The sequence below is a fragment of the Notamacropus eugenii genome, chromosome 7 (genome assembly GCF_028372415.1).
Source record: "Notamacropus eugenii isolate mMacEug1 chromosome 7, mMacEug1.pri_v2, whole genome shotgun sequence".
In the NCBI taxonomy this organism is placed as follows: Eukaryota; Metazoa; Chordata; class Mammalia; order Diprotodontia; family Macropodidae; genus Notamacropus; species Notamacropus eugenii.
Window position 1 is genome coordinate 148,229,157 of NC_092878.1, and position 20,567 is coordinate 148,249,723.

General features: G+C 39.9%; 1 protein-coding gene across 3 annotated transcripts in view; it reads right to left on the reverse strand.

Annotated features, from left to right (window-relative positions):
- The window catches only part of FRAS1 (Fraser extracellular matrix complex subunit 1), a 469,972-nt gene that overhangs the window by 192,469 nt on the left and 256,936 nt on the right, over positions 1 to 20,567 (reverse strand). For all 3 annotated transcript variants that reach the window (XM_072623600.1, XM_072623599.1, XM_072623598.1), the window contains 3 exons: positions 8,031 to 8,183; positions 7,663 to 7,809; positions 1,967 to 2,113 (listed from right to left, as the gene is read on the reverse strand). In XM_072623600.1, coding sequence (XP_072479701.1) covers positions 1,967 to 2,113; positions 7,663 to 7,809; positions 8,031 to 8,183 — 447 coding nt within the window. The remainder of the gene's footprint in view (positions 1 to 1,966; positions 2,114 to 7,662; positions 7,810 to 8,030; positions 8,184 to 20,567) is intronic.

The window sequence follows — 20,567 nt, forward strand, 5'->3', positions numbered from 1 at the left end:
GCCTTCTTTCTTTTCTTATGCACAGCAGTCCATCTCCTTATTTCCATCTCTTTTCACACTGGCCATCCCCATGCCTGGACTACACACTCCCTCCTCACCTCCACCTCAAAGAGTCCTCCTCTCTTCTTTCAAGAAACACATCAAGTACCATCTTCTACATGAAGTCATTCCTAATTATCTAAACTTCTTGTACCCTCCCTCCCAAAGTCCATGTATTTCGTTATTGTTCAGTCATAGTTACCCCATGGATCATATCGTTCATTGAGCGTTTTTGGCCAAAGGTACTAAGCTGGGTTTGCCATTTCCTTCTCCGTTGTCTTCAATTACTTTACATTTATTCTGTACACACTTTTACATACAATTCTTTTTCCCACTCTCATATAAATTCCTTTAGAGTAGAGATGGTCTGCTACAGAGTCTAGCACAAGGTCTAGCTAGAAGGTGCTTAACAAATGTTTGCTGATTGATCACTTGAACTCCAAATCCCAAGATCCCATAAGATGTAGCCTCTGTAACCTAAGTTTATCTTTTATAGTGGGTGGTGAGGAAGCAAGACATATCCATAAAATAGCTAGCAAATAGTTACAAGGCAACAGATAAGGAAGTGTTTTATCCTCAGAGTACTATTTTCGTTAATGCTCTACAACATTCTGCCTTGTCCAGCTCTTGCTGCAAATAGTAGAAATCACCCATTAGCTACCTTTCTCTTTGTCCAGGATCCAACATTTCTAGGTCCCCAAGAAGCCAATAACCATGCAAGACTGTACTTGTGCTCCAAAGAAGATTTAAAATGTTAATCTCATTCATTTATTTGGCCAATATAAACCTAGGGGCCACAGCAGGGGAGGGAGAGGGCAGGATTTAATCAGTAAAGCAGACCCTTGGAAAAATCTGCCAGCTCAGTCACAAAGTTATTTACAAAGGAAAAGATTTGTGATCATCTTGGCTTTTCACCACAAGCAGCCAGCCACCAGTGGGAAGGGGGAAAAATGGAAAAGTTGTGCTCAGTTGAAGGAAAACAGACATCCTAAGTTGACAACGAAAGTGGATGGAGGGAGAATTATCACACAACTGTGAATTTTTAAAGTATCCAAATTTTTCCACCTGCCTAATGCCTAAGCTCCAGCTCCTCTCCCAGAAATGGGGCAGAGAGGAAGAAAGGGGAACAGAAAAGATGGAATAAAGGAAATTTTCAGAGGCCTGCTCAAGAGGGCAAAATGGTGATGGAGTATCTCATTTCTTATCCCCTTTCTTCCTTCTCAAAGGCAGCATAAAATCACGGAATTTATGGAGATAACAAGGGAAGTGGATTAAAAAAAGGAAAATGTTCTTTGATGGCAGAAGACCTTTTAGAACCACCAGTGCTTTCCAACTATATGGAAGCACAACAAAACTGCTTGCTCAGCATGGTGACTTTAACCTTGTAGGGGTATTAGTTTGGGAGTATTTACACCACTTAAATGCAGACATATACACTTCAAAAGCATCTTTGTCAGTAATGATGTAGCCTGCTTCTTCTTGCGGCTTAGCAGAGTAGTATATATGTTTGCAGACACAACGAAGGTGTGAATTTGTTTTGCTTGGGTGTATTTATTTATTACAAGGCTGAGCTTTTATTTTAATGAGACAATTGTGGTGAGAGAGGGGAGTAAAGAGGGAAGAAGGATAATGAAAGAGATGCAAAATGAAGAAAAAAAGAAAAAAACATCAATGAAACATTAAAAAATACAAAAGAGAAAGCAAACAAAAGATCAGAAGGGAACAAAAACAGATAGGGCACTATTGGCATCATTATAATAAATGTATACAGTTTTTTTTCAAAAGCTCTATTTAATAGATATTTACCATTTCAAATGGAATCCGCTTTTTCTGCTCTTCTCTGCACATGGAAAGGTTGACATTTATTCATGTTTTTCAAGTTACCAATTTTAAAAAAGAAAATTTGGGGGGAAAATCTTCTGGTTACCTTTGCACGTCTTGGTAGACAAGTCAAGGTAGTACTGCTGGGCACAGTTCTCATACTGACATTCTCCAAAGAGTAGGACCTTAGCTGGGTCCCTGCAAGAGGTGCATCTTGACGAGGAATCACAGCTCCAGCACTGGGCGTTGCATGCTGAACAGACACAGAGTAAGAAATGACCAAATGATTACACTAAAATTATCAAACACTAATCTGCTTGGATGATGAGGTGAGATACTATCTCTGAGGATATGAAAAAACAGATTGGAACTTTTATTATGATTGCTTTCACTCATAATATGCTCTTAGGAAAGACAAACAAGGGATAACCCAGAAAGAGCACTGGGACTGGAGTGAGAAACCTGGTTGTGAGGTCCAGCTGCACCAACTAGAGTAGCTTTGTGATGCTGGGAGAGGCTTTCCATAAGTCCCACTTCCCTCATCAGTAAAATGGGCTTGAATGATAAAAGGTAGGATCGCATAGATGAAAACTCTACATGAGAATTCAATCCACGATGGATGGGAAACTCCCAGGAAAGAAATTCTGAAGACACAAAAGGAAACAACTGGAGAGAGGAGAAAAATGGGGAGACGTCTTAGTGGACCAATGAGGATGTACCAGGAACTCAACAATCACTTAAATTTTTAAAAAATATACGTGGTACTGAAGTTGAAAGAAAGGTCAGGAAAGTAAAGATCAATTTAAGAGTAAGGCACAGGTCTATAAAAATAGTTTCCAGGGTGCTAAGGTTCAAAATAAATGAAAGTTGATTACAAAAACTAAGGACAACCAAAAAACATTTGATTTCATTTGGTTTTTAGCTGTGCTGGGGGAAATAAGAGACTCTAAGACAGAACAGAAACAATGCTCAAGGATGATAACTGATAGCCCAAATAAGATGGTAATTCAATTCTATTTTGTTTCTGTTTTCTCTGCCAACAAGAATGACCTTCATACTCAATAACAAAAGTAAAACAGCTAATAGGGAACTGATAGCCAAGATAAGTAAGGAGATAGTATGAGAGCATCTGGCTGTCTTTGATGAATTCAAATCCCCTGGTCCAGATGAACTAGATTCTTAGATTGGTTGGTTGGTTGTCCTTTGTTCTCAAAGAGGACCAAAATAACATCACTATGCTAGAGCCAAGTTTCAGTGTGTCAGACTGTGACTGATCAGACCCATACGAGTTCGGGAATGCTCTACCACATGTTGGGCACAAATAGTCCATGTGAACATTTGGATAGATACTCTGAATGTGTACATCCTGCATTTCCTTTGAGCTGATTCAATTCTGCTTTGCTCATAGAGCACAGCACCTTTTCTGATATGGGCACACCATGATGAGCAGTCCTGTGCCAGTGCCTCCCATGTCACACAATCAATGCCAAAGATGGTGGATGTGATTACTGAGCCACCACTGGTAATCTCTGACAGATGAAGGAAAACAGGAGAGGCACCACAGGACGGTAAAAGGGCAAATATCTCAATATTCAAAAAAAGGTTAGAGATGGTTGGTGAGCGTCTAGAGAAGAAAGAAGTGATTACAAACATCCAGCATGGCTTCATCCAAACTAGGTCAGACCAGATCAATGTTATTTCCTTTTTTAACAGAATTACTAGTTGAAGGGAATTCTGAGATTACAGTAAAGTGTTTGATAAGGTATCAGGTATTCTTGAGGAAATGAGAGAGAGAAGATAGAAGACAGAAAAGGAGAGGCGAGGAGGGGGGGAGGGAGGGAGGGGGAGGGAAAGAGAGAGGGAGAGCGAGAGAGACACAGACTAGGTGATAAGACAAAACAGATGAATTCAGAATTGACTGAATATTTGGACTTAAGGAGTAGTCTGTAATGGCCGGATGACAGCTTAGCGAGAGGTCTCCTTAGTGAAGCATCCCAAGAATCTCTCCTTGGTCCTGAACTGGTTAGTCTATTTATTACTCACTAGGAGAAATTAATCAATGGTATCTTCATCAAATTTGAAGACAGTAAAAAGCTTAGAAGGAATAGTAATATTAGATTGCCGGAATCAGGATCCAAAAGGACCCAGATGGGGTTAGAGCACCTGGCTCAATGATAATATGAGATTCAATAGGGATGAATTTTAATACCTTATATTTGAGGTCAAAGAATCACCTTTTAAAGTCCAAGATAAAATGGCCTGAAAGCTCAACGTGCATGATCTGTTTAACATAAAAGTCAAAAAGACTTGCAGAAACAAAAACCTAATGAGACCTTGAGTTGCATTAAAAAAGACAAAGTTTTCAGGAAAAAGGAGGTGATAGTCTCACTGTACTCTGACCTTATCAGTCCACATCTGAAGTTTTGTGGATAGTTTAGGAAGGAGATTGATAGGCTGGAGAGTATTTGAAAGAGGCAGCCACATGGTGTAGAGCCTTGAATCTATGCCACAAAAGAAGTATTTGAAGCAACTGGAGGTGTTTAGAACTGGAAAAGAGGAGGGAGGGAATAAGAAGGGAAGGGGTCAAAATAACTATTCAAGTCTTTTGAAAAGTTATCAGGTGACTGTGGGTTGGGACAGTTCCAACTTGGTGCCCAGAGGGCAGAAACAGAAGCTATGGGTAACAGATGGAAAGAGATTTGGGCTTGATATCAGGAGAAGTTTTCACCAATTAGAGCTGTCACAAAGTTGAATGGCTGCCTTGAGATGTGGTAAGTTCCCCCCTCTTCAAACAGAGGATGGATGTCCACCTGATGCATATATCATAGTATGGATTCCTTTGGAGTATATGTTGAATAGATTTTTCCTAAGACACGTAACAGTGGAAGAATTCTGAAGAACTAGAATAAAATATGAAATAATGGAAATGCAGCTAAGTATTGAATACTGTAAATAATAAACCACATAAAGTCCTCACATCATTTGAATTTGCACTGCATATTCCCTTTCTTCTAACCAGTCACTATGTTTTATATACTCATAATTTTGATTAATGCAAATCTGAATGATGCTACCACTTCAGGGGGATTCATTACTCTGATTGGGACCTGACTGTATATGAAGAAAAAGAGATGGTCTGGTCACACAGTGAGAGTGAGTGTTGACAAGTGAACAAACTTCATTTCCCACTGGTATCCTGTCAATGTCAGGAAAAATCAATCAAGGCCTCCAATATTTTAGGTGGACGTGGGTATGAGTGATACACCCAGATAGACATGGATGCGTTGATACCAGCCATGTTGTTCAGTAATTTTTCAGTCATGTCTGACTCTTCATGACCTCATAGGGGTTTTTCTTGGCAGAGATACTAGAGTGGTTTGTCATTTTCTTCTGTAGCTGATTTTACAAATGAGGAAATTGACACAAATAGGGTAAAGTGACTTACCCAAAGTCACACAGCTGGGAGGTATCTGAGGCTATATTTGAACTCAGAAAGATCAGTATTCCTGACTCCATGGACTATGGGGCCACCGAGCTGCCCTGATGCCAACATTATTGAAGGGAAATCAAATAAAATCAATTTTGAATATCAGACTATATTTGGAGATGGATATTGACAAAATGGATAGTGTCCAGATGAATTTGAGCAAGAGAGTGAGAGCTCTGGAAATAATGTTAGAGGAGGAAAAGTTGAAGAACAGAGGACACTTAGTCTAAGAGAAGGGTAAGGTGGAAAGGGACAAATGTCTTCCAACACATAGCAGGATGTCATAGAAGGAAGACTGGACCTGTTCTGTGGTACTCTTTATGATAAATTGTGAAAAAGATGACTTGCAGAAGAACTGCAAAGGAGGGCAGTAGCACTTTTTGAGGACTATACTCCCCATGACGGGAGGTCAAAGGATCAAAAATCTAGAGAAAGATGGAATTTAAGGGCTGAGTTCAATTCTGTCATAGTATAGACAAGGAAAATGAGGTCTAGAGAGTCAAAGTATCCAGTCTCACAGGGAATAAGGATCAGGAATAAGAACTGAATCCGGCTCCTCTGAGGCTGAAATGAGAGCTTTTTCCAATGCATCTTTACACCTTCAAGCAAAGGCTGGATAACCGCCTGTCAGGGATGCTTTAGCAAGGATCTTGTATGGGGTAGAAATGGGCTGGATGCCTTCTGGGACCTAGTGCTCTGAAACAGTCTTAGATTGACTTGTTTCTTAGTTCTCACTACAACCATAATCAATAATTTTAGAAAGCATCACATTAGTGAATTCCTAAAGAGTCCCATACTGACAGAGGAAAGCATTGGACTACTCTTCCTTTTAAAACCACAATCAAAAGAATCTCTCAAAGGAGGCTGCTTCTCCGTTCCCATGTCCTTCAATAGAGAGGATAGAAGTACCCCTCAGGTTATCAGGGATGAGTGTTATCCCTCTAAATGACAGGGAATCCATTAAACTGGCTCAGACTGAGATGGTCTCTACATGTCAGAATCACAAACTGGAATCAGAAATTATCAGTAAAGCACATACAGAAGAGCCCAATTTCCCAACCCAGGGCTGGACTTTTCCATCTCCTAAGAGGATGACACTTAATTTTCAGCAAAGAACCCAAGATGGAAGATTATTCCATCTAAAATGCACAGCCCTATTTATGTGATAGCACTCCAAATACACTTGGCTTGTGCACGGGTCACATTGGACATAAAAAGAAGCTTCCCACAGGAGAATGACTTTAATATAATGCATTTTTGTCGTCTAGTCAATATCACACCGTTTTGTTCCCACAATGCCACTACCGGGAAGACATCCCCATCTCTATTTCTCCACTAAGACACCTTTGCTTATGTGTTGAACATTCCTATACATTCATCTTTGTCTTATAAAACCTAAGAGTTCCCCAGATTACATGGGATAATCAAATAAAATGTGTTCCCAATCAGATACTAGCAACTTCCTTGTTTTACCAAGGGAACATTGGCATTGTGCTTGTTATCATTATTTAATAAATTATTTAATAAAGTAATAATAATTAATAAATAATAATTATTTAATAAAGAAAAATGGAATAGTTTTTAAAAAAAACAGCAAACAGCATCTCTAAAGGGGAAATAAGATACCTGAAAAGAACTTAATAGGAATGGTTTGCTTGCCTCCTACCTTGGCTCAGGTACAAAACTGCTCACACCTTCTACAGAGAACTAGATTTATCCTCCCAAGATATTGTTCTGATCTTTTATAAAATTCTATTTTATAAAGATTGTATGTATGCAAATAAAATATAAATTTACATTGGCAAACTTCATCAAATTAACTCTCCACTGGACTCCTTCTCTGGTGTCTTTTCTATCATGAAGCCTGTCTTCTCAAAGTCCACACCAGTGGAGAGCAAATTTCTGGAGACCCTTCCAATCTGGAGAGCCATCAAGTACAAGCCCAATAAGACAATCTTCATGTAGCAATTGTTGGGGGATAAACCTAAGTCAGTTTGAAGGAGGTCATCACCAGGATGGACACAAAAGGATGAATTCTTTGGCTACAGAAACTCTCAAAAAACATCTCCCAAATCATAGAGGGGATGCCATCAGCAATGACAGAGGGAATACCCACATTGAGAAAGATCAATGATTCTTGACATAATATAGTAAGTATAAAGCTAAGTGGGGAGGAGGTCACTGGAGAGGTGGAAATATCCAAGGAAAGTTGCTGATTAAAAAGAAAGAAATACTAATCCTAGAGCCATCTCTCTACCACCATCCAATGGACAAGATGAGAAGGAAAGCGGAGAGCTGACTAGTAGAAAACATACGTTGGCAGGCATTGCTTTCATCAAGATAGTGCCCTGGGAAACAGGAGCTGGCACACAAGCCATTGTGAGACAAGACAAGGTTGGCATCACATGAGGAGCAGGAGAAGGGGCCGGGGCCATGGCAGGTTTTGCAGGATAAGTGACACCCTGAAAAAAGAAAAAGATATTATCTTTGAGGTCAAATTCTCCAAAGACCAAGCCAAGGGGATCACGTCACAGATCTGACCTCAAGAGTCCCACATCATGCTTCCATCCTCTACTCCCCCACTGCTGGATACAAGAAGGTCCAAAGAGAGGCTCACATCCCTGGAAGATATCCCAGGCACCTTTGCTGGCATCTCCAACTTTGGGGTCCAGCAGCTACTCACGTTTACAAGCTCCATTCTCTGCATAGTATCCAGTGGGACAATTAGAAACACAGTGGTCCCCCAGAAGCAAGTGGCGGGCATTCTGACACCTGAGACAGATGCTGCCAGTATTGTGGAGGTCAGCTACGCATTGTTGGCACAGGGGATGGCAGTCTGGAAAGCAAAATATAATAATAATGACAAATAATTATGATGATGACAATAACCATGTTACCCAGAAATCCCAGATGGTCCTGTGGAGTGAAAAGGGCATGGGATTTGGAACACCTAGGTTTGAACCTCAGCCCCACCACTTAATACTTGTGTGACCTTGAGCAGTTCATTTTACTTCTCTGCCTCAGTTTCCCTATCTGTAAAATGTTGGAAAAGGGGAAAGGGGAAGGGACTATGTACTGTGCTGACTATACATGTACTGTGCTGACTATACACTATACATATATGTGTGTGTGTGTGTGTATATCTCACAATTTTATAAATATCACATTTGATCCTCACAACAATCCTGGGAAGTATGATCCCCATTTTACAGTCAAGGAAACAGGCAGATACAGGCTGACTTGCCTAGGGCCATACCGTTAGTATGTGTTTGAGGTCAGATTTGAACTCAGGTTTTCCTGATTCTAGACCCAACCTCCTATTTGCCAGCAACCTAAATGATCTCTTGCAGATCTAAAACTATTCCTCTTTTATATGTTTATGATCTTGTGACCTGTATGTTCCCAAGAAAAAGGGGTTTTCAACTGCCAATATTCTTTCCAGGAGAGTAGGGAAGTCGCTCAAGCTATTTCCCTTTACCTCCTGTACATGAGACATCTGCAAGTTGCACCAATTGTGTGTTTGAACATTTCATACATAATTGGGCCCCAAGCTCAGGACAATTATTTTCTAGAAGCTTGGTTGAATGGTCTTCACCTACAGGAGCAGGAACAGGTGTGACACAAGCCTGCTTGAGAGAGAGCAGGCCCTCAGTTCAAGACAGAGGAAAAAAGAAAAAGCAATCGCAGCACCACCTAGAAAGAAGAAAAGCAGCCCAAAAAGAATTGGGGTTCCTCTTGGGAACCCCGAAAGGCTGGGAAAAACATGAAAAATGGCACCTCCTTTCCGTCTTTGGGAGAAACAGGGAAAATCATTGTGCACCATCACATACATCATCAGACATGGCTGACAAGCTGGTTAGGGTTGCTGAACAAGGGGTTTTTTCTCCATTTTTCTTCTTTGAAACAAGGGTTGACTCTCAGGGGAGTAAAGGGGATATAAAATAGAAGCGAAGAGGCCATAAAAATAGATCTGAATAAAATGCTTAAATCAGTAAGAGCAGTGCCTCAAAGACCCAGAGAACATCCACCATGGCACCCACCATCACTCTGTGAAGCGATGCTGAGCTCTCCATAGTAGATTCCCAGGCTCTACCCTTCCCACGGGGCTGGGGCAGCCCATAGTCTAAAGTATTTGGATTTAATATGTTTGGTTACTTTTGGTAAACAGAAAGTTAAAGACTTTGGGTACAATGGAGGAAAGGTGAGAAAACACATCTTCCTCCTTCTTTGCAGAAGCAGAGCACTCGAGAAATAGAAAACTTCACAGACCATCAGATTTGGTCATTTTTGCTAAGCTGATTTCTTTAAATTTTTCTTTTTATTGTTTGTTACAAGGGATGGGATACTGGGTGGGGGGAATGGAGTTGGAATGGAAATGAAGTGGATGAAAAACCAGGAGATATCTATAAACATTTTTTTAGCCAGAGGCAAAGTCCCATGACAATAAATATCATTTTTAAAAAACAGCAGTGTAGGAAGGCTTTTTCCATGTCCCAGCAGGCATGGTTCCCTGCCCCACCACAAATAACATCCTATTGATCTGGGTATAATTAATTCTGTAGACCAAGAAAGACCTCTGTGCAGCAACGAACCACTCTGCTCCTTGCCTATACAACAATCATTTTCTATAATGGAAAAATAATTATTGCAGGCTGTTTTTATTGTTGCTGAAGGCTCTCTGTACTTCTGTCTTGGCTTAAAGTACTGATTACCTGCAACTCATTTCAGGCTTTTACATGACAAACACCCCAGCCTGGAAACAGAAACCACTTAAACCCAGGAAGCATCCATCCAAACAATGTCCAAGCAGCTAGGAAGAAGGAGGATTCTGGGTACCTCTTTTTTCTTCTTTCCTCTACGAATTCAAAGCACTGATGCGCCAATTCACCTAAGAGAACCTCATCTTTAATTCTATCACCATCTCTAGTTCTCATAGACTGAGAATATAATTTCTAACGATACTCTCCTTGTTTTAAAATTCCATTGCAACAAGACATTTCATAAGGCCCTCTTAGGTGACTGTAATGGGATTTCACTTAACCGAACATCTATTACCTGCTTTCCTCCTTCCTGAGCACAAAAATACATTATCTCAGTAACTGATCCCTTTTTCCTCTGAAGGATTCAACATCCCCTCTTTCTCACAGGAGAGAAGTTTCCAGGTTTTTTTGCCAGTCCAGGAGAATATTCAAGAATGTCCATCTCAGAAGCATTAAGACAGACTTACAAACTTGTTTTTCAACAGCACACACACACACACACACAAAACTAATGAGTCCTGGCCTTCCTCTCAACCTGGAGAGTTTAAGAAGATTTTACAAGTAGTCGGCCTGTAGAAACAATGAAGCCAATTAATCCTCATTACAGTAATTTAGCAAGTTATTAGGGAAAACAATGAGACTATTCCATCTGGCTCACTGTCAATTAAAAAAAAAGATCTTGCTCTTCTCTGCCTGTTTTCTTTTCATCACGTCAGAAGTGTGAACGTGAGGTTCCCATACACAAGTCAGTGAAACTGTTTAGACACCAGTATGTTAAATGAAGGAGTCCAGTGTTTCATTACTAGAAGCCTTTAAATCGTGGATGGATAGGAAGTCTTATAAAGATGTTTTGAAGATTTGGGATTGTTTTTTCTGGATGTTCTATATCTCCTGTTCCTTAAGGACATGACCTTCTAGTTAAAAGGTGAATTAAAAGGTATTAGAGTCTATCAGTACCTAACAGGGTCTTTTTCCATGATATAATCAGAATTGAAAGAGCAATGAAAAAGGGGGGCTTTCTGGAAAGAAAATGGGCACTAGGAAACATCCTGAGTTGGAAACAAACACCTGCTGATTTGTCTAGTCTCGGGATCCCTAGAAATTATCTACCATTTATGGAGACAAGGTCTTGCATGATTGAAAAATAGAGAATATCATAGGGATATTATATCATTTTAAACTAAAGATGGCCATTTAGTTGAGATATTGACACAAAGCTGCCTAAAACCAGCGGGATGAGGATTAAGTAGACAAAAGTCATAAGATCCCGTCTCCTATGATTCCATGATCTTCTGTGCATGCCACCAAGTAAAGTTCAGCCTATAGACTGGAGTAAGTAGAGAAACTCATTGAACAGATGATCAATGTGGGGCATCCCAAAAATTCCAAACCATCCCACAGAAGCTGCTTCAGGAGAACATTTCATCTCATGTACAGAACATTCCAAATACCTTACTCTGCACCTCACTTTCTTATTCAACCACTATTTACCCATTCTTTGAAATTAGAAAATAGACCAATCATCTGGTCATCAATCATCAAAGAAAAAGAAAAAATGTGGTGGTTCACATGCCAAACTGTTCATTCAAACTTACACCTCCTGATGTCATAGTATACAATAAGCTCTCAAATAAAAAAGGCTGGTTAAAGAGATGTACCACAAACTACAGTTTACTCTCTGTCGGTGTCTCCATGGTTCCATTGGTAGAGAGGTAGCCAACCAACTAGTCCAGCTCTTTATTTTTAGTGATAACAGCTTTTTGTTGGGTACAGTTCAGGCACAGGGAAAGTCAAAGAAAAGAAATGAGCAAAATTGAAAGCAGACATGGTGAGCAGGGAGTTCATCCATCAGAGGAACCAACGAGATGAAAGAAGAATTTTCTGGAAGATCTGGACAGTCTCTATTGAAGGGTTCGGTTAGTCTGTCTGATCTTGGTGAAGCACTGAATGGAGTTCTGGAGACGAATCACCAGACAAGGCAGGTGGGTAAATTTCACAGACCTAGATAGTGACGGGAACTAAGAGAAGCTTGCTAATTCTGTTTTGACTCAGGTAGGGTGGGAGTAGAATTCTTGGTCATGGGCTTCTAAGTGAGGGAGTGTGCCCAGATGCACTTTTAAGTAGACTAGGGGAAAAGACTACCAATGAGGAAACATCCCAGAGGTTTCTTCTGTCTTTGTCCTAAAGCAGTTGGGTTAGGCTTTGCTTCACTAAACAGAAAAATAGTAAATGCCTAAACCAAAAATAATACCTTTTTTCATAGGATGGACCCAAAAGTCAAATTCTCTTTGTAAGAATGAGTTTCTTGGTGCATCTCCCACTGAGTAACAATGTGAAACATAACCAGAAGTAGGGTAAGGGGTGGCTGCACTTTATTGCTGGGGAAAGAGGAGGTCCCCTCCATCTTCCAACAACCTGCTACCATGGCTGTGATGCCATCTGGTTCCAAGTTGCCATTCTCAGAGTCCTGTTGCTGTGGGAACCCTCTAGTGGGATCTTCCCCCACTGATGTGCCACAAATTAAATTGAGAACTGAAGGAGATAAATCAAGGAAGAGGATAACCTATCTCTGTGTCCTTGTCTGTACACACACACACACACACACACACACACACACACACACACACACACCTGTTAGGCTGAATTTCCTGTTTTTAATGTTTGGGGAACTGAAAATTTCTTATTTTAGTTAGTGATCAAAATACTCTGTACAGAAGACAGGATCAGACTGACATTTGGGTTATGAATCTAAACCCCAAAACCAAAAATTAAATTTGCTTAAGGTACAAGAATTCCTGATAACAACCCTAATGTATAGGAGAAGAACTAATTGACAGGCATTTTTCTGAGCACCTGGTGTGTCCCAGGCACTGTCCTAGGTGCTAGAAATAGATAATGAATGAAACTACGCATCTTCTTGAGGATCTTACATTCTGAAGACATAGATATCAAATTAGCGTATATAAGATAAATACAGTGTCTCGAAGTTTTAGGACAGCTTTAAGCTGTAATAGCGTGAAATAGTTTGAAATGGCTCTATGACTTTGGAGACATCATATATGACACTAATCTACACAAAGTAGTAAAATACAAGGTAGTTTGAGGGGGAGAGGACTAGCAGTTGGAGCAGATCAGGAAAGGTTAAATGCGAAAGATGGTGCTTCAGTCATTACTGTCCTAAAAGAAGAGAGAGACCCTATAAGGCAGATGTAAGGAAAGAGTGCATCCCAAACATGGTGGATAGCCAGGGCAAAGACTCAAAGATAAGAGATGGAGCACCATGGGTTAAGCACAGGGAGAAGGCCAGTTTGTCTGGATTGCAGTATGGGAGGGAGACAGGTCCAGCAAGGCTGGAAATATACATTGGGGCCAGGCTATATACAGGACTTTAAAAGCTAAGCAGAGGCGTTAAGAGAGAGATATCCTAGAAAGCCTAGAATAGATATCCTAGACACAATAGAAAAATAATAGACTTGACTGTGTAGAGAAGTATCATGATAAAAATCTTTGCTTAAGAAAAATTACTCGGGTAGCAGCAGTGTGTAGGATGGATTGGAATGGAAAGAAACTTGATTTGGGGAGACTTCTTAAGAAGTCATTGCAGTATTTCAGATGAGAGATGAAGAGGGCCTGAACTACGGCTCTGTGAACAGAGAGAAGGGCATGGGATGAGGGAAATGTCAATGTAGAAATGGCAAGAATTGGCAACTGATTGGATATTTGAGGTTAGGAGTTATGGATGATGCAAAGTTTATGCAGCAGAGAGACTAGACAGATAGTGGTTCCTCCAATAGGAACAGTGAAGTGAAGAATAAAAAGTGTGGTAGGAGGGATGAATTCAATTCTGTACATGCTGAGTTTGAGCTATTTCTTGGATATCTGGTTTGAAATGTCCAATAGGCAACAGGTGATGCAGGACTTAAGTTCATGGGTGATTTTGACTAAATATATCTCTATATAAGTCAATGCCTTTGGCTATTACAGCTGGAGATACTAAATGTAAAAGCATCCTCCATATCTAATCAAGTGTTACTTACCCTATTTAACAATAGTTAAGCGATCAGAAAAATCCAACAGAAATCCAACATCCATTTATTGTTAGGCTGTCATACCAACTGTTTCAATCGTCAGCAAAAGCTTAACTATGGACACCAGGAAACAAAATGAAGGAATGACTGATCTGTCTAGAGCCATACTTACTCAGATCACAGTCATATACTTTCCTATAGCCAGAAAGTGACCCTGGCTTCTCAGAGGCTTTACCAGAAGGGTTCAGGATCTAGCAGATTCTACCATGTAGAAAAGGCTCCCAACTGAGCCCAGTTAAGTATATAGAAGTTGACCAAGACTGACCATCTTATGATATTTTTTTCTGTCATGTAAATTCACAAAAACATCAACCATAGTTGTAAACTATCAGGAGAAGGAAGGATGCGAGGCAGGAAAAGAAAATATATGCAACTGTACAAACACTGATCTCAAAAGCTGAATGAATGACTCAGATTTCTACTTCATTAGGGACATTCTGGATATTTTTGATACTTTGCACTTTGAGTGATGCTAAATGTGTTTGCCCTAATGTTTAAGAAGAAAAATAAAAGAGAGAATACATTTTTTAAAAGAACATAATAGCTTATCTCAGAAGGGGAGAGATTTGTAGTCATAGGTAAATAAAAGCGTCCACTGGCTAATTGGCACCATGAATTAACACTACAAACAAATAAATGTGTAAATAAATGATGGGGGGAATCATGAATTAAGTCATGAGATCTAGCTGAGGGGCACTTCTTGCTTGTAAGCAAGCCAAACAATTCTTTTTGTTTCCAAAATATACAAAATGTGGATACCTGATCAAAGTTTAAATAGGCAAAAAATAATAATAATCTTTGACTTTAACAGCAGCAATATTCAACAATATACAACACTGCAACTAATGAGCAAATGGCACATGGTCACATCGACACAATTCCTTCTTTGAGTCACCAAGGCTTGGCTTCAAAGATCAGAATGGACGGATGGCAGCTCACTTTGGCCCAGACACTTTCTTCTATGCTTTTGGCAATGAATCAAGAAATCTCAAAGATGTTGGTGTAAGGGTGCAATGTCACTGCATGAACCTGGGTGCTTGTTTTTAAGGGGTAATAATTCCTTAGCTGACAAGTGATGAACTGCTTAGCCAAGTTGAGGTACAGAGCAATATATTTTATTGATGGTTTCATAGTAGATTAGGTTTCTAAAGCAGTCAAACTGAATGTTTTCAGGCTATAAAGGCAATTTACATATTGACTGGTTCTCATCAAGCATCCCCCATCCCTCCTACAGAATATAAACTCCTTGAAGGCAGAGAGAATTTCATTTTTTGTCTCTGTATGCCTAGCACCCAGCACAAAATAACACATACTAAAAGTTTACCAAATATTTGATAAATAAAAGCTTTCTTCCCCAACTGACCTGTCCAAACACAGGACAATTAAACTGCGTGGTCAGACTAGAGAGACTTAGGTCTTTAAAAAAAACATCACTAAATGAATAAAATCAAAATATCAGATCCAACATCTTTCACAAAGGTGATCTGACCCTGTACTTCTTTATGGAGTGGGCATGAAAAAAATTTTTAAAAAATGATGGGATGTAAAAGGTAGAGGGGAATCTCCCTCTTCAGCTAGGTAACACAGTGGATAGATCAGTGGACCTGGAGGCAGGAAAGTCTGAGAAAAAATCCAACCTTAGCCACTTCCTAGCTATGTGACCCTAGGTAAGTCACTTAACCTCTGTCTGTCTGCCTCAGTTCCTCCAAATGTAAAATGGGGATAATAATAGCACCTACCTCCCAGGTTTGTTGTAAGACTCAAGTGAGATCATATCTATAAAGTGCTTAGCAAGGTATCTGACACATAGGCAAGCACTTAATAAATTCTTGCCCCCTTCGCCTTTCCTGCTTAACCGGTAGCTTTGGGTTCCTTTGGGCTGGTACGCTCCTCTTCAGAAAGCTTTCTGTGCCTCTTTTTGTATCATTGCTTAGCACACAGTAGTTGCTTAATAAATGTATGTTGACTGAGAGTCTATATAACATATAATTTATACCGGGCATAAAGTTGGTACAGTGATTCCCAACCAATCTGGTACTACATACCAGTGTGCTGCAAAGATCCTATGGATGCCAGCACTAGAAAATGGACATCATAGACAGGGTGGCACCATTATAGCCATTCCTGCCCATGTATCCTGCTCTCCTCCCCCATCTTCCCATAAATCTAGAGCCCAGCTTAGGGTTCGCCATGACCACATGCAGTCGACAGGGACTTCCACTATAGCCAGTCACTGTCAACAAGTATTTATAAGTGCCTACCACAGGCCATCATGGCTGCAAAAGTCCGTGTTTCATGATAATTTACTGCATCCTGCAGGTATGTCCCAACACACTGAGAAATCTACATGCATGCCGCAGAAAGGCTGACTTTGAAATTCTGTCATCCTGAAAGCATATTCAGCACTTTCTTTTTTGCATAAAAATGCTATTCAGAGGCAGTTTGGCTTGGAGTCATAATTTAAGCACAAAAGATTTCGGACCATAAAGGAGCTTTCGAGATCTGGTCCCACAGCTATTTCATAGATGAGAAGATGGAGAACCAGAGAGGTCCAGAGACTCCCACAGCCTCCTGGGAGGAATCGAACCTAGACAGGGCCTCCGGCTCCAGTCCAGGGACTGAGCCTCTTTCTAGTTACAACCCCTTGGGCATCCTGATTAAACTTTCCAAAGCTTGGTTTTCCTTATCTGCAAAATGGGAATAGCTTGCAAATCTTGTACTATTTACTTTAGGAATACTGAATCCTATTCAGGACTATTAGAAATTCTGAAGTTAGATATAAATGGGGACTTTATGGTTGTTCTTCTTGAGCCCTGGGACTTCATCAATAAAGAGGACTGCCAATGTGAAAAGTCCTTCTTCAATGTCACCTGGTAACCTGTTTGCAAGTGACTGGGTAGCAGATCATATATCTGGAAGTGTCCTTAAGCAGAAACAGGTTGGAGCCAGTTCAAACTGGCTGGTGAGAGCCAATTATTCAGTTTTCAGTGTAATCATTTATACCTCAGAAATCAGCAAAACCTCTAGACTTTAAGTCCAGGGCTTGATTTATTGTTTTATGGACTGTCTAGACTTAGTAAAGTATTAGTAATGCCGATTAAACTTAAAAGGGTGTGGGTATGCTTGTTCTATAAAAATCACATACAAGAGAAAAATGCAAATTCTTTTCTTTAAAAAAAATGCCCTATTTTAAATTAAGGTCACATATTACATTTTTTAAAAAAATCAGAAAGAAAGAAATGCTTTGAAACACTCAGACAGTCTTCAGTAGAAAGAAGGGTCTCTGAAAAAATATATAAACCCGAGAAGCAGAGCTGAGACCATCAATGAAAGGACCAGAGAGAGGATTGGAATGCAAATCATCCTTCAAATGGCAGAAGGGAGGATGACAGGCACAGGAGCTAAAATAAGAAAGCTGAGGAGGGGGATAGGAAAGACCACAGAGAACAGAGCAAAGGGGAGCGGAAGAGAACAGAAGAGAGAGAAAAATAAGCATGGGAAGAGAGGGAAAAAACCTGAGGGAAAGAAGAGAAATTAAAAAGCCAATGAGTAAGTAAATAGGAAGTAAAAAAGAGAGAGAGAGAGAGAAGGAAAACTAATAAGAATAAGACAGTCAACAGAAAGAATTAACATCATCCTGCCATACTTATTGTAGCACAGTGCATCAGAGAGGGTCACATCAGAGATAAAGACCTTGAGACTCCTTCTGTTTCTATCCTGGGTTAAAGTCCATATGTCCTATGTGTGCCTAAGGCATACATCCTGAGCTCCAAATCTACAGGCACTTGGTATCTCTGATAACAAGTTTGCATCTGCAAAACAGGAATTAGCTCCTCTTAACACACACACACACACACACACACACACACACACACACACACACACACACACACACACACACACACACACCCTTGCCTTATTTCTTATTAAGAGATGCTATTTGTGAGGGTTTAGAAAAAAAATTATGTAAACTACATATATACATATGGTAGTAATAGTAATATTAATATTATCAATAACAATACACAAATTATAACTAGAAATACAGACAGATGGCAGACAGATAAATCAGTAGAAAGATAGAGGAATAAATAGATGGATGGATAGATGGATAGATAGATCAATAATAGATGATGGATGGATGGATGGATAGATGATAGATGGATCGGTGATGGATGGATAGATGATGGATAGATGGACAGATGGATAGATGGATAGACAGACAGATAGATGGATAGATAGATAGATAGATAGATAGATAGATAGATAGATAGATAGATAGATAGATAGATAGACAGATAGATAGATAGATAGATAATGAGTTTGATTGAGACATGCTAAGTTTAAGATATTTCCAGGATAGCCCAGTTGAAATACCAAATAGGTAACTGGCAATGCAGGGCTCAGGTTTAGGGAAAACAGGGCTAGGTAGATCTGGATGTTATCTACCTAGAGATGATAGTTAAACCTCTGGGAATGACTGAGATGACCAAGACAGAGAATATAGAGGGAGAAGAGGACCTAGGGCAGACACATACCTACATACAGGTCTATGTATATGTATTCATGTAGTAAAACAAACATGCTTAGTTATTTAGAGTTATTCTCTCTCCGATGGGTGGACACAGAATGTTTACAGAAAATGTTTACCAAATATATCCTGACTACAAAGAAGGGAGTGGCACCTATCAGAAATCACTCTGTGCCCTATATAAGGTGGGAAGGCAGTAAAAAGCATTTGTAAATGTATGTTCCTGAAGGAGTGAGAGATGGCTCCTTTCTCTTCTGCAGAGGGTCCTTTAAACATCTGACCACTTTTCAGTCACCTGTTCGGTATATACTATATGTCCAGTAGCAGGCTAAGTTACTGTGTTGGGGGGAAGGGAAGAAAAAAGGGAACTATTCACTGGCTGAGAAAGCATCTTTTCAGGAAGGACTCCTTTTATAGAATCAGGCAAAGTAAAAAAGGGTGTAATCTATAATATTCAAGCTGAGTGGTGACCTCAGTTGCATTAGGAAAATTCTGTGCTCTGCTATTTCATTCATTTTTAAAGCTTTTGTATTTTGTTGTCTTTCTAAGAGTTTTCTAGGGAAGGCTGCCTTGGAAAAACCCCAATCTCATCTCCACTGACCAAGGAGAAAAAGAATTTGTCTCCCTCATAGGCCAGAACAGCTGAGAGAGACAGATGTGATATTGGCAGGTCAGGGACAAAGTGATAATTAAGGGAGGCAAGGAGTGGAGGAGTTGTATTCTGTGTTCCCTTTTCAGAAATATGAGTGGGGATACACAGAAGGAGACATGAAATCTACCACACATTTTGTTTCTTCTTTTTTTCTTTCTTTCTTTCTTTTTTTTTTTTTTTTTTGGTGGTAGTGAGGGACAAGGAGGGGCACTAAAAGAGTAGCGACCACTCACTCATAAGCCACTCACAGGCCAACTTCAGTGATGACTGGTAGAGAAGCTTTGACCTGCTCAGTGTCCAATGGGGCCAGTTTGCTCCTTCTTAAGCAGACTACTCCCTCATCACCATTTTAATGCTGCATTTAGTTCAAATATCCAATTGGCTTTAACCCTTCTGCAACTCAGAACTCCTGAGCTCAAGCAATCCACCAGCCTTAGCTTCTCTAAAAGTAAGAATTATGGGTGGGTACCACCATGCCCAGTCACACATTTTGTTCCAGCACTAATAAATATCAGTGATTTTCTATCTTAATTCAATAAACAATTTTTTTCTGATGAATGCCCACTCTATAGGGTGCAAAGCAAAGAAAGCCCTGAATGGTCAGCCCATGCTGTTTTGTCTCTGTTCAACATGGCAGTCACTTAATACAATGCCATCTATTAACCTAACGGATTTCAGTAAATCTTCCCCAAAAAGGAAGAAAAGATACAAGCGTGATAATTTTTTCAATTTTAGTAACTTTTTAGAAAGAGAAAAGTCATATATATTACATTTTAAGGTATTATTTTTATTTTCTGGATGTCTGATAATTAATCATTCACTAAGCATTTCATATAGTAGTCTGGGAAGATTTTTTCAAAGCCCTGAGCATAAAGGGAACTCAACATATGACTAGGAGACCATTCAAAGGAAAGGAAAGGAAGGTTTTCCAGGAGGGGTGGCATTTGGTTCATCAACTAAGGAATTTGAAGCACACTATTCCTAGACAAAATTCTAAAATAAATCAGAGATCATGGGGTTCAGAAGGGACTTTTTCAATCATATAGTCCAATCCCTGCCTTTCACAGATGAGAAAATTCAGTTCCAATGAGGATACATGACTTGTCTGAGGTCAAAGGTGAGTGGCTGAGTTGAGATTTCCACAGGCTCTGACTCTAGAATCAGCATTCCTTCCATCACACCAGGCTTT